Source organism: Spermophilus citellus, assembly GCF_964194105.1.
Source record: "Spermophilus citellus genome assembly, chromosome: 1".
Classification (NCBI taxonomy): domain Eukaryota; kingdom Metazoa; phylum Chordata; class Mammalia; order Rodentia; family Sciuridae; genus Spermophilus; species Spermophilus citellus.
Window position 1 is genome coordinate 160,043,453 of NC_138182.1, and position 12,878 is coordinate 160,056,330.

The 12,878-nt window shown below is 47.6% G+C and overlaps 1 protein-coding gene across 1 annotated transcript in view; it reads left to right on the top strand.

The window, feature by feature from the left end:
- Window positions 1–3,768: 3,768 nt before the first annotated feature.
- The window catches only part of SLC25A48 (solute carrier family 25 member 48), a 47,676-nt gene continuing 38,566 nt past the window's right edge, over window positions 3,769–12,878 (top strand). Inside the window, exons 1-2 of the mRNA XM_081304594.1 lie at window positions 3,769–3,825; window positions 8,748–8,791. Of these exons, the coding sequence (XP_081160720.1) occupies window positions 3,780–3,825; window positions 8,748–8,791 (90 nt within the window). The 5' untranslated portion in view covers window positions 3,769–3,779. The remainder of the gene's footprint in view (window positions 3,826–8,747; window positions 8,792–12,878) is intronic.

Consider the following 12,878-nt stretch of genomic DNA (forward strand, 5'->3'; position numbering starts at 1 on the left):
GTCTTAAGTATGACAGGGCTCAGCTGCGGGGGGCAGTATTGGCGGTAGATCAGCAGCTTCAAGACTGAGTGAGTCCCTAGTGTAGCAGGAGCTGAGCTCAAAGATAGGACTTTATTAGACTCCCCCAGCCATGCTTGGGCTCCATCCTGGGCTCTTCCTGCAGAGGGGGAGCTCTGGCTCTCACACTCAAACACAGGTATGCTCTGTGTGCACCTGGGATGGGGGAGGTGGGGTCTGCAGGAGGGCCCCTCCTACCTCCAAGTTCCCCCTCCTCCTCAGCAGGCCCTGTTAGGATCAAGCTTCAATGGTCAGACTCCATCTTGCTTTGGAGAAGGAGTCCTGGCCAGCTGCTGCTGCACATTGTCCTGTCTAGTGTGACATGGATGTGCACCAGTGGGACAAGAGCAGACCCAGCAGAGACTCCTTCCTCCAGAGCATGCTCCTTAGCATTCTTGTCAACCCTGGAGTACCTTGGTTGGAAGCCAAAGCACCGGATCTGGCTACCTTTCCTCTCCCTACCTCCTACCACTCCATACTGGAGCCCCAGCCAGTCCGTGCTCTGTGTCCCATGTTCTTTCCCCACTGCACAGTCTGCTCCCTTGAGGGACATTCTTCCCCCCTTCTGGGACTAGACCCAGTGTCTTTCAAGGCTCTGTTCAGCTGTTACCTTCTAATATGCTCTTCCACTCCATACTAGTTCTGCCAGCTCTCAGCTGTGTCCCAGTGTACGCCGAGTGTACCCACATTGCTGCTGCCACACTCTATGGCTTATGTCTGTCTTGCCATCAAGACTGTGAGCCCACAGGAACAGGGCTCTGCCTTATTCTCTTTAGGTCCTGCAGAGCCTGGCGTAGCTCTTGTGCTCAATTTTCATTCAGTCCGCTGGGTCTTAAGTGGAGAGACCAAGGGCCATGTCTGAAGAAACTGCTGGCTGCTGGCAGCTGAAGAGAGAGTCCAGGTACAAAGCAGAGCCAACGAGGCAGGTATCATCTTCCTTAAAGGGAGGGGAAGGATGCTCCACTGGAAAAGAAGCCCCATAGATGGCTGACCTACACCCCCCATTGAGCATGGACCACAGCTGGTGACTTGTCTGGGTGCACATCTGCCTACTGAGGGAGACCACCCTATGCCTTCTGGCTGGCCCAGGTTGGGCAGTATAAACTGAACCATCATGCACCTGGGAGCTGGGCCCTGGGAAGCTCTACCTGAAAGCAGGTCTTGACAACAGCAGGTAAAGGGCTCTGGAGGTGAAGCGTGACAGAAGAGACTGGACATCTGAGGAATTTTCAGGAAGCAGATTTATTGACTGCAGGGTCCAAAAGGGCTAGTGCCTAAAATTTCTCCCCTGGACCACGAGTGAAAGGAAAGCGAGGAACCGGGAGATGGGCAAGCAAGAAATGAAAGATAGGAGACGGTAGGGTCCTTGCTTAGCATCTGGGTGGCCAGCTTAAGTGACAGCTGCCATTTTAAGGCTTTCCCACCCAAAGGCCTTTCTGAGAAAGACTCACCACTCAATCATACCAACCCCACCCTTAATGGCCCACATTAGGACCCGCCAGGCTCTAATCCCTGAGCCACCCCCAAAAATGTCCCAAACCCAAAGCCTGTATTGCCTCTCCCCATCTAGGGAGAGATAGCCTTTATCTATCAGCTCTGACAACTAAACTCTCCTGTGTATCTCTGCCTGGTCTCCTTCTTTCATTTCTCGCTCATCTATCTCCTGGTTCTTCGCTTTCCTTTCAGAGACCAGACAGAGATGCACAGGAGAGTTTAAAGGGCATCTCTCCATAGATGGAGAGAGGCAAAACAGGCTTGAGTTCTGGGATTTTTATGGGACAGGCTCTGGGATTAGAGCCTGGCGGGTCCTAATTCGGGTGGATAAGGGTGGGTGGGGTTGGTATGATAGAGTGGTGAACCTTTCTCAGAAAGGCCCTTGGGTGGGAAAGGGCCATTCTTAGGATGGCGGCTGTCACTTAAGATGGCCATCCAGATGCTAAGCGTGGACCTTACAATGACTGTTTTAGAAATTCTTTGAACTTTATACACAATGGGGGGAGGGGGGCTAGGTGGTCACTTGACAAGTGCTTTACATTCCATCCTCTAGACAGAGTTTCACAAGTTTTTTTTTTTTTTTCTGCAAACCAGGCATTTACAAGAAGAGGAAACTACCATAATGCCCTTCTGCAGAAGTTTTTGCTGATAAAAAGCTTTCTGATAAGCTAAGAGGAACTTACATGCCACAAAAATGGTGAGGGTTTTTGGTTTATTTTGGTAAGGTCTTCTGGGTAGAGCTCTCTGGCCTGCTTCAGAGCTTTAGCATTTCGATACCCTGAGGCCATAGACTTTGTCCTGGAGTGAAGTGGATGTGTCCCGAAGATATTAACATTCCATTCCCTTTGAATCAGCTTCCATCTTCCTGGTGAGATCTTCTAGCTACACTGCCTGACCTTTGTTCCTGCTTCACTAGAATGGGGGTATCCGTGGTTTCTGGCTGCTATAGGGAAGGAAGAGCCTCCCAGAGGCACAGTGAGCTACCCACCCCAGGAGCAGGGTTCTGAAAAATTCCCCGGTATAGGGCTTCCTTCCCAGTGGGCTGTGTGCTCTCAGCAGAAATGTTGCAGGACCTTCCATTATGGGGAAGGTCTCCCTGGGCCTTTCTCAATGAAAGCCACTTCTTCAGGAATAAGCTGGAATCTGTTCTCAGACAGCCAAGTCTATAACTCAGATGTGGAAACTTTCACATCCTAATTTAGGCCAGTTGCTAAAAGATTAAAATGTAGTTTGAGATACATACACATTATATTCATTGAACATATAGTAATTTCCATCATGTGTGATGTGGGGTTAATAGCACAGAACTCACAGAGCTACTGTAAAGAGTAAATCCAGCACAGGGAATAGGGCATGATTTAAGTGTTCAGAAAATGCTGGACATCCATAATAGCTAGTATTTATTTAGAGGTGAGTTAAAGCTATGTGATTTCCACATATTATCTCATTACTTACTAATGGGGGGCGGGGAGGAGTTTCTTAACCCAAAGGTCTAGGAGAATGTAGAGAGAGCTTGCAGGGGGGATCCCGGGTGTTGAGGGGGTTCCCTAACTCTAATACTCATTTGGAAACTCATGTGTTCTGTGTACTTTATAGCAAAACTATCTGTGGCTTTTAATTAGCTCCTCAAATAATGAAGAATGGGTTTCTAAATTATTTCTGTGCTGTTCAGCTCGTGCACAGGATGACATGTTCCCACAGGTAAATAATCCTATCACAGCAAGACTATGGTGTTTGTAACCAAATGTTTCCTGACCTTGGATAAAACTTCCCTCCCTTGAACTTTGCAAAAATATCCCTCAAGTCATTTCCAGTGTCAGAGGCAATGTGATCTATTTCAGGCTAAGGCGAGCACTTTCACCTCAAAGGCGTTGAGGCTCTGCACTTGGCAAGGGAGAGGATGACTAGAAGTAGGGAGGGCTAAGGGAATTCCATTTGGTGGCCCTTGCTTCTTTGGACCTGGGACTTGCGGTGCGCACCCTCATCCTGCCTGAGTGCTGCGCCTTTAAGGTCCACTGGGGGCGTGATGTCAGCGGCCCGGGAGCACTTTCAGAGGTGAGCCGGCAGCCTGCGCAGCGGGTGACTTGGACACCGGGTTAGGAGTAAGACCCGCAGAGGGCTCCAGACTCCCACTTTGATCAGAGCACTTGGCCCCCGAGGGCCATGTCTTGCAGGCACTGAGTGAGCACTGCCCTGGCTCTGGGAGGGCGAGCGGCGCTCCAGCAGCCATGAGCAGCTTCCAGCTGGAAGACTTTGCCGCGGGCTGGATCGGAGGTGAGTGCCGAGGGGACACTCGCGGACCAGAGCGTGAGCTACTGGCACTACACCGGCTGTTTGCACGTTGTTTTCTGGCTTTGGAAACTTTGCCCCCGCACTTTCCTTCACGCGCCGTGGCTGCCGCGACGCCTTGGTGCGGGGAGCGTCCCCGGTCCGAAGCCCTCGAGTCCTCTCGGGTGGTCTGGCTACTCAGTGGAACTCCTCGAGTTTCATGATTGACCCTGAGCTGATTTGCTTCAACCTTAGGATCCGAGGAGCTTGATCTGGTAATGATTAAGCAGTCCGTAGAGCTCACAGCCAATGGAGCCTCCCTGGCGGGCACCCACCCTTCAGCGACGGGTTTGCACCTGAATCTGGGGACGTGGCTAGCAGGAACTTGGCTGCGAGTTGGCGCTTGGCCCCTGAATCCTGGGCGCGGGATGGTGAGGGGTTGCAAGGTCCGGCTGGCTCTAGGGGGCGCCCGGATTGGAAGGAGCAGAGCGCAGGGAGAGGAGCTCCAGATTGCAGGTGCTCAGTAACAGCTGGCAGAAACCCGTCCTGTTCTCAGCAGTGGTCAGCCTTCAGCCAATGCGTTCCTTCAAGGTCCTTCCTGGCACTATTGGGCCTACTGGTCCCTTCGCCATCACTCCCTGAGCTACTCTGCTGGACCTCAGGTGGGTTGCTTGGGCCAGAGGGGCATCCAATTTCCTTGCTTCTCCCTTTTAAATACCTGTATTCCTCCTTTCTCAGGTATGAGGGAGTAAGTGTAGACGTTTGATGGACCTTGTTGATTGTAAAAAAAAAAAAAAAAAAAAAAAAAACCCTTTATTTTGACCCGCCCAAGATGAAAAGAGATGCTGTTTAAAAATATAAAAAAATTAAAAGAGATGCTTTTGAAAGAGATGCTGTTAAATTCAGCCCCTCCCCCAAAGGCACTAAGTAAAAAGATCAACAAACCAGATAAGACTCCAGGTCCTCCCCTCCCACCTACTCTGATCTTTTCCCTGGTAGCTGGCAACTGGTCCTGCACACACCTTCCTGGACAGAGGTAGCTTTTTCCACAGCACCCAGTCTGTTGGCACAGGAGCCTCTGGGTGGGGCTGAGAATTGCCTCTCCTAAATTGACCAGCCAGAGGCCTATTTGACATACCCAAGCCCTCTTTGAACAGTCCTTCAACCACTTGAAGGGGTAGACAGAGGGGGGAGACCCCTCCCTGTATGGCCCCTTTAGTTTTCAGTAGAGTTGCTGATGGCTGGGTTTGAGAACTGCCCTGGAGGGTGGGCTGAGGCAGAGGAACCCAGTCCTCTGATAAGACAATTCTGAGATTGCCCTTATTTTTGTTTTGTTTTGTTTGTTTATTTGTTTTTGCCTGCATGAAATGATGGTGAAGGTAGTCACATGAATGCTTACTAGGTGTAACTTTACTGAGGTTTATGCATAACTAATTGAAGTTAATTTTACCTATCATAAAATTCATTTCAAATGTACAATTGAATGATTTTTAGCAACTTTACCAAGTGGTGCAACTGTCACTATAAATTAGTTATTGAGCATTGTCAACCCCCAGAAAGATCTCTCAAGTCCATTAACAGCTGAGCTTTGCTTCCCTTCCTCCCCCTAGATAACCACTAATCTGCCTTCTATAAATTTGCCTTTCCTGGATCTTTCATAGCAGCTAAATCCTGAAAAGTGGGGTGTCTTGCATTTGTTCGTACATATTTCTTTACTAATAACCCTAAATGAAATGGGTACTATTACATTCTCATTTTACAGATTGGAGGTACAAAGAAATCCTAAGGCCATGCATCTAACATGGGCACTGGTATTCTGACCCAGACAACTGGGCACCAGGGTCTGACTGCCAGGGTGGTAACTCCCAGACTTGTCTATACTTGTTGTCTTTGTTAACAACCTTGTATGGAAAAATTTCCCCATAACAACCTCCACGTTTTATTTGGAGTTATATAAGTCTTTGAGATCCCAAGATCTGGAAACTACTGACCCCCAAATCCTATTTTTAAAAATCTGGCACCTCTTGCTTTCCAGATGGGTGGGCTGATGAGTGTGAGCAGGGAGACGCTGACCCAAGACCAGAGCTGAACTGTGCTCAAGGCAGACGGAAGCCAGCACTGGTTCTGGGGGACTTGCCTCCCAGCCTGAGGACCAGAGCTCCTTCCACCTTGCTGGGAGGGGTCCTGCAAAGTGGGACTGAAGGCTCCAGGTTTTCTTCTGACCTCCACCGACCATCATTTCTGTGCCACTGCCCAGTTCAGGGAGAAGGATGAGGTGAGAGAGGACAGGAAGATCTGGACCAAAGGATTAGCTAAATTCTCTGTCCCTATAAATACAGAATATTCCAGGGCCCTGACTTAGCTGACTTGGTTAAATCACTTCTGCTGGCAGAGCCATTGTCTCTTAAGTCACTGGACTGGAAAATTTATTTTGGAAGAACAGCTCCTGTTTGAATCTCAGTCACCAGCTTCCACAAGGGCTTCTTTATCTAGGCATCCTTGCTCTTCCCGGAATGGTACAGGCCTCTGTGAAGACAGGTTTTTTTTTTTTTTTTTTTTTTTTTTTTTAATGAAAAGGTCCATTGTATCCATCACCTTTGGATCTTTAAAAGAACATCATTCAAAAGTGACAGTATCTATGGTGCACATCTGTAATCCCAGCTACTCGGGAGGCTAAGGCAGAAGGATCACAAGTTTGAGGCCAGCCTTAGTGACTTACTGAGGCCCTCTCAAAAAAAAAAAAAAAAAAAAAATGGACAGGGGATGTGGCTCAGTGGTAAAGTGCCCCTGGATTCAATCTCCAGTGCCTGTCCCCAACTCCTTCAAATAAAATGAAACAAAGAAAAGTTGAATAACCTACAGATAACTTAAAAGTTGCTGGATTTTCTCTTCACCCCCTTGCTTTTTGAGTTGAAATTCACATAATGTAAAATTAGCCATTTGAAAGTGTGCAATCCAGTGGCATTTTTTGTACCTTTACAATCCTGTGAAACCATCACTTTTATCTAGTTCTAAACCATTTTCCTCATGATGATTAAAGTGAATCAGGACACACCTGAAGAATCCCTGGGCAGACAAAGTTAGTGAGGTCTCAAACAGAGACCTTAACATTGCTTAATTTGCAAACGTGAGTAAAACGACTTGGGCTATTTCTTGTAAATTCTTATATTAAAGAAAAGCAGAATTGATTCTTGATGATTCAGAAGTAATTAGCTAACTTACATAACTAGGGACTTTCCAACAGGACATACCTAAGACAGCACCTGTGTAACCAATCAAATACAGTCATGTGCTGCACATCGAAGTCTCATCTTGGTCAGTGACGGACCATGTAGTTGATGGTGGCCATGCCACGTAGCTAGGTGTGCAGTAGGCTGAACCCTCCAGGATCCAGGTTTGTGTAAGTACACTCTGGTGTTTGCCCAAAGATGAAACCACTTAACGATGCATTTATTGAGCCTGCACCCCATCATTAGAACTCACATGATCATGATTTCCCTGCTGCATCTCTGTATCTAGAAGCTTCCTCTGTCATTCTCTTGTGTGTGGAGCTTCTGAACCACTCCTTCCTTGCAGTTGTCCAATTCATAAATGTTTGTTTGCTCAACAAATGCTTTAAATTTTTATTGTGTTTCAGTTTACTTTTTAACATGGACAAAGAAAGTCCTGTACCCATTAAACAGCCACTCCCATCTCCCCTGCCCACAGCCCTGTAAACCCACTAATCTGCTTTTTTTTCTTTACAAATTTACAAAAATATTGTTCTAGATAATTCGCATAAGTGGAATTATACAACATGTTGCCTTTGTGTCTGATGTATTTCACTTAGCATGTGTTTTTTGAGGTTCATCCATATTGTAGCATGTTCAGTACTTCATTCCTATTTATAGCTAAATAATATTCCATTGTATGAATGGACATACCACTCTTGATTCATTGGTTGGTGGACATTGGGCTTTTGTAAATGATACTGACATGAACCTGCATGAATATGTACTTGTTTTTGGTTCTTGGATATATCTCTAGAAATAGAATTTCTGGGTTGTGTAGTAATTCTATAATTTGATGTTTAATTTATTTTAAGGAATCATCCAACTGTTTTCCGCAATGGTTGCACCCATTCACATTCCCACCAACAACATACAAGACTTCCAATTTCCTACATCCTTGCCAACACTTATTATTTTCCTATCAGGTATACAAGGGAATGTCATTGTGATTTTGACTTGCATTTCCCTGAATGTTGAACATCTCTTCATGTCTTTCTGGGCCATTTGTATATCTTCTTTAAAGAAGTGTTTATTCAAGTCCTTTTACCCATTTAACAATTTTCTTAGTTGTCAGAGTTCATATATTCTGGATACTAGACCCTTATCACAAACATGATTTGCCAATATTTCCCTCCATTCTGCAAGTTGTCTTCACTTTCTTGAGAATGTTTTTTGATGCACAAAAGCTTCTCATTTTTGTGAAATCCTGTTTATATTTTTTCTTTTGTTGCTGGTGCTTTTGGTATTATACTTAAGAGTCCATTGCAAATCCCAGGTCATGGAGTTTTTTTTTCCCCCTATGTTTTAGTTTAAGTGTTTTATTGTTTTAGCTCTCCCGTTTAGATTTTTGATCTATTTTGAATTAATATTTTGTATGATATGAGGTAGGGAACTAAATCAATTCTTCTGCATATGCATGCCATTTTCTCAGCACCTTATTTTTCTTCTCTGAGGTGCTTAAGTCAAGGTTTAGGTTGGCTCCATTTTCTCTGCCTTCCTTGGTACTTGGACTAGTGTACATTGGAAGCTCTGTAGCAACTGATCATCGACTGAATGAGTGAACCCATATACGTGAGTCCTCTGTCCTGTTCCAAGAGCCAGCTGATACAAAAAGGAGTCCAAGGTATGAGTGACCAGATATTATTCTTTGATCCACAGGTGCAGCCAGTGTCATTGTTGGCCACCCTTTGGACACAGTCAAGGTACAGTTCCCATGTTTCCCATTACATCTTGGAGCCTCTGGGTCTGTGCCCATTCTTTCTGATTCTCCTGAGATTCTCTAGTCCAGGGAAGGCTCTCTGCTTCCAGCTCAGAGGTCTGGGGGGTGCCAGAAGTCCTGGTTTGGAATGGCTCTCCCCTTTCTGCTTGATGGTGAATTTGTTCCTGTGAATGTCCCATCCCTGCCTCAGGTTCTCATGAGTTGATGAAGTAGAGGACAGGACAATGGCCAATATCCTCCTCCAAGTCCCTCTACAGCTGAACAATCAAGAAAGGCTTCAAATGTGAGGTTGCAATTGAGCCCAAAATGAAAGGTTGAATTTCAGATAATTAGGAAAGATGTATCAGGCACAGGGGACAGCACGGGTCTAAAAGGCACTGCAATAGAGATGTCAGGTAGGAACCATGCTTGGGAAAGGCCAGATGGCCAGTTTGGCTGATATGTCAGGTTCCTGATGCAGCTTTGGGTCAGAATCCAGGTAAATCAATCTTCAGAGAACTCAAATGTCAGGTTAGCACCTTGGACCTAGTTGGGAGTGGGAGCCATTGTCACTTGATCAGGCATAAAGGATGTGAAGACTCTCAAGATAGCAGGGCCATTCTGACATTGGGATTTATCTCTGACAGGGGACAGTGCTTGCCTTAGGTCACATAAGTTCAAATCTGAGGAGTGAGATGCTACAAAAGAGTGCTCTTTGACCCCACCCTACCTCTGTCTTCTGTCCCCAGAGGTGAACAGGACTCGGTCACCTGGGAACGAGGCCATACATAATGTCTTCTCACTCCTGACTTCCAGATCTCCCTGGGTTGTGCAACAATTTCCTTTCTCACTATCTTCCTCCCTGTATGATAATGGGCCCCTCCGAGGTCAGAGCTCAGGCCCACTCTCTTCTCAACTGAAAGATCATCCTATTTGTCTTAATATACATAGAAAAGCAGGGTATGAATATTCCATCCCTGCCTGCAGATTCTCATGAGCTGATGGGGGTGGGGGTAACAGAACACTGGCTAATAGCCTCTACCAAGAAGATGGCAGGCAGGGCCAGTGCTGGACAGTGGGCATTTGTGGTAGTGAGCCAAGCAGTATGAGCTTTCCATTGTAGACACAATGAGAGAGATAAAAGGCCAGACTTTAGAGAGGGACTGTATTAGGGCTGGGACTCAAAGTCCCAAGTGGACTTAGCCTCCAGGAAGCCTATCTCACTGGTCAGTGTTTTCTTTACATTTAGAGCCCCTGGAACAAACTGGGGCCCAATATAGGTTTCCCGAATGAAGGACAATGGCCCAGAGCCACTTTTTCAAAACCACCAGTCAGCTTGCTGTGGGTTTGGCCCCGGGATGAACAGCACCCCCAATACTCCTGGCCAAAGTGGTCAGAACTGGGCTCTGGAAAGGCCTCCCTTTTGGAAACCATCCTCGAGGCCATACCTTGTCCATGGTCAGCTGAGGTCCTCTGCTGTTTCAGTTGAGGCTTCCAAGATCAGTGCATTCTCCCATCTGCCTGGGTGTTCAGAGCAGAGGGACCCAGAGGAACAGGAGTTGGGACCAGGAGGCCTGGGGGTCAAGGTGGCTTTTCTGAAGGGGGTGGGGGCTGCTGCAGATAGATGCCAAGGATGGGGTCATCCTGGGGGCTCTGTCTGTCCAGCCTCCCCAGTCTCTTTTCTGGGCACAATGGCTGGTGAAAGATGGGCTGCTGGGGTCCATCTTTCAGGGGGCCAGAGGAAGAGGAGGCTGCAGGCCCACAGAGGTGGACGTTTTGTGGCCATTGTCTTTGCACACTCAGGACTGCAGGATGGTAGGTCCTTAGACTTCAGTGGGGAGTCCCAGGTTTCGCTTCCCCAGGGAAGTGAAAAGCAGCCTGGAGTGAGGCTGTAATGTGTGGAATACACACTAGGGCATCACGGGATTCTGTGTCCGGGATTCAGAGGGCCTTACAACTATCGCTGAGGCCAGGGGGAAGCTTCGAGGCCTACCAACTGAGCAGAAGCAGCAGCCAGTCTCAGGCTAAGAAGAATGTTTGCTCCAAGGAGAGCCTAGACCTTTGCTGCCCACCCTCATGAGAGGGTGGACGAGGAAGGAGCCTCTTGGATTGAAGAGGATAAAGAGTCTGACTTGTTCGAAGCACTTCTTTGCCAAGCACTTGTTTGAGTGCCTGAGAGAAAGCCATGCAGGGAGGTTGAGAGGACTGTGTCAGGAGCTTTGCTATTGTACGTGGGTGGGCCGGGGGTGGTGGGTGTCACAAGAGGAAGGTGCCAATGGAGCCAACTGGAGACACTGAGGGAGGGAGACTGGGCACTTGTCCACCCATCCAGTCCCCATCTGCAGAAGCCATTAGCTGACCACTAAGTCTGATGATTTAGCAGTGAGGGAGGCAAGTGAGGGGACAAACATTCAAAAGGGACAATAATTAGGGAACATGATACACGCACAAGGCATTTTTAGGCTGTTGTAGGTGCGAGAGAGACAATAACGCAAGGTGATGAGAAGGAGTCACTAGGGGCTTCTCTATATTGGGGGAGTCAAGATGGCTTTTCTGAAGGGGAGGTGGTCAAATGATACAAAAAGCCACCCACAGAGAACGGAGGTCAGAGTGCTCTGACAGAGGCACAAGCTGGTAGAAAGGCTTATGCAAGAGAGGGTGAGGGCTGCTTCAGATGCCAAGGAGGGGGCCATCTCAGGGGCTCTGCCTGTCTAGCCTCCCCATTCCCTTTTCTGGGCACAATGTCTGCTGGGGTCCATCTTTCAGTGGGCCAGAGAAGGTGGAGGTTGCAGGCCCACAGAGGTGGATGTTTTGTGGCCATTGTCCTTGCACATGCAGGACTGCATGGTGGCAGGTCAGCCAGTGTGTCCATTCTTCCCATCAGCCCTGCACACCCAGGCCCTGGCTCCCAGAGTCTACCCAGGAGAGCTCTGGAGTAAGTTCAGGTCTGGAGTGGACTGACCAGCATCTTAAGGCTGTGACCTGCTGTCCAGATGTAAAGCCCCCAAGACTCTCCAGAGCCAAGCCAAGCCCTCTGGAGGGTCCTCCACACCTCTGTGATATCTGAGGATGCCCACTGGGTTCTCTCTGGTCTCCCTGAGGACAGGCCAGGTATCCCAAGAGTGTATGACAGCGAGAAGGGTGAGCTTCCTAGCCAGTAGCTTCCAACTCTGCCCTGTTCAGAGCACAGCTTAGTTCAGAGCAGGGCACTGTCTTGAGAGAGAGCACCTGATAAATAAATGGCTATCCAGGATCTCAGCCCAGTGCAGGGAAGCTGCTATATACCTCTCCTGGACTGGGCCTTGTGAAGACTTGGAAGACTCAGATGCCATTCTTGATGACTTTAGGAAGAACAGGCTGTCCCTGACCTCCCCATACTTTCCAACTTGCCTAACTCTCCCTATTCTGTTCCATCCCAGGATGTAATTGACAGGCCAATTGACAAGGTGATCACTGGCAGGCAGCAAAGCTGAGCCTCGAAAGCACAGGCTTTGGAATCACGCAGGCTCTGGGTTTGAACCCTACTTTTTTTTTTTTTTTTAGAGAGAGAGAGAGAGAGAGAGAGAGAGAGAGAGAATTTTTTTTCAATATTTCTTTGTTAGTTTTCGACAGACACAACATCTTTGTTGTATGTGGTGCTGAGAATCGAACCCAGGCCGCACGCATGCCAGGCAAGCGCGCTACCGCTTGAGCCACATCCCCAGCCCCTGAACCCTACTTTTTGCCATTTCCTGTCTGTATAGCCTTCTGTTAGGGCCCAAATCCCTGGTTTAAATATAAGGCAAGAATGTTGCTCCTGGTACCCAGCAGATATTTCAAATTGGTAGCTACTATTTTTATCAACATTGTTCTATATAAATTAAGTTTTTCTCAGTTATGATATTGTGTGAAAATAGGTAGCTGGGTGGAGGAACTAGCCTCTGGCTCCTCAGTAGCATGAAGTTGGGATTTTTGGCATCTAGAATTGTATAAGACTAAACCTGTGTTGCTTCAGCCACTTCCAAAGCAATATGAAATTAATACAGAGAGTCAGCTTTCTTCATCTGGAAAATGTGGTTGGTATTTTGCCTCTCTGCATGGGTGGGATTCAG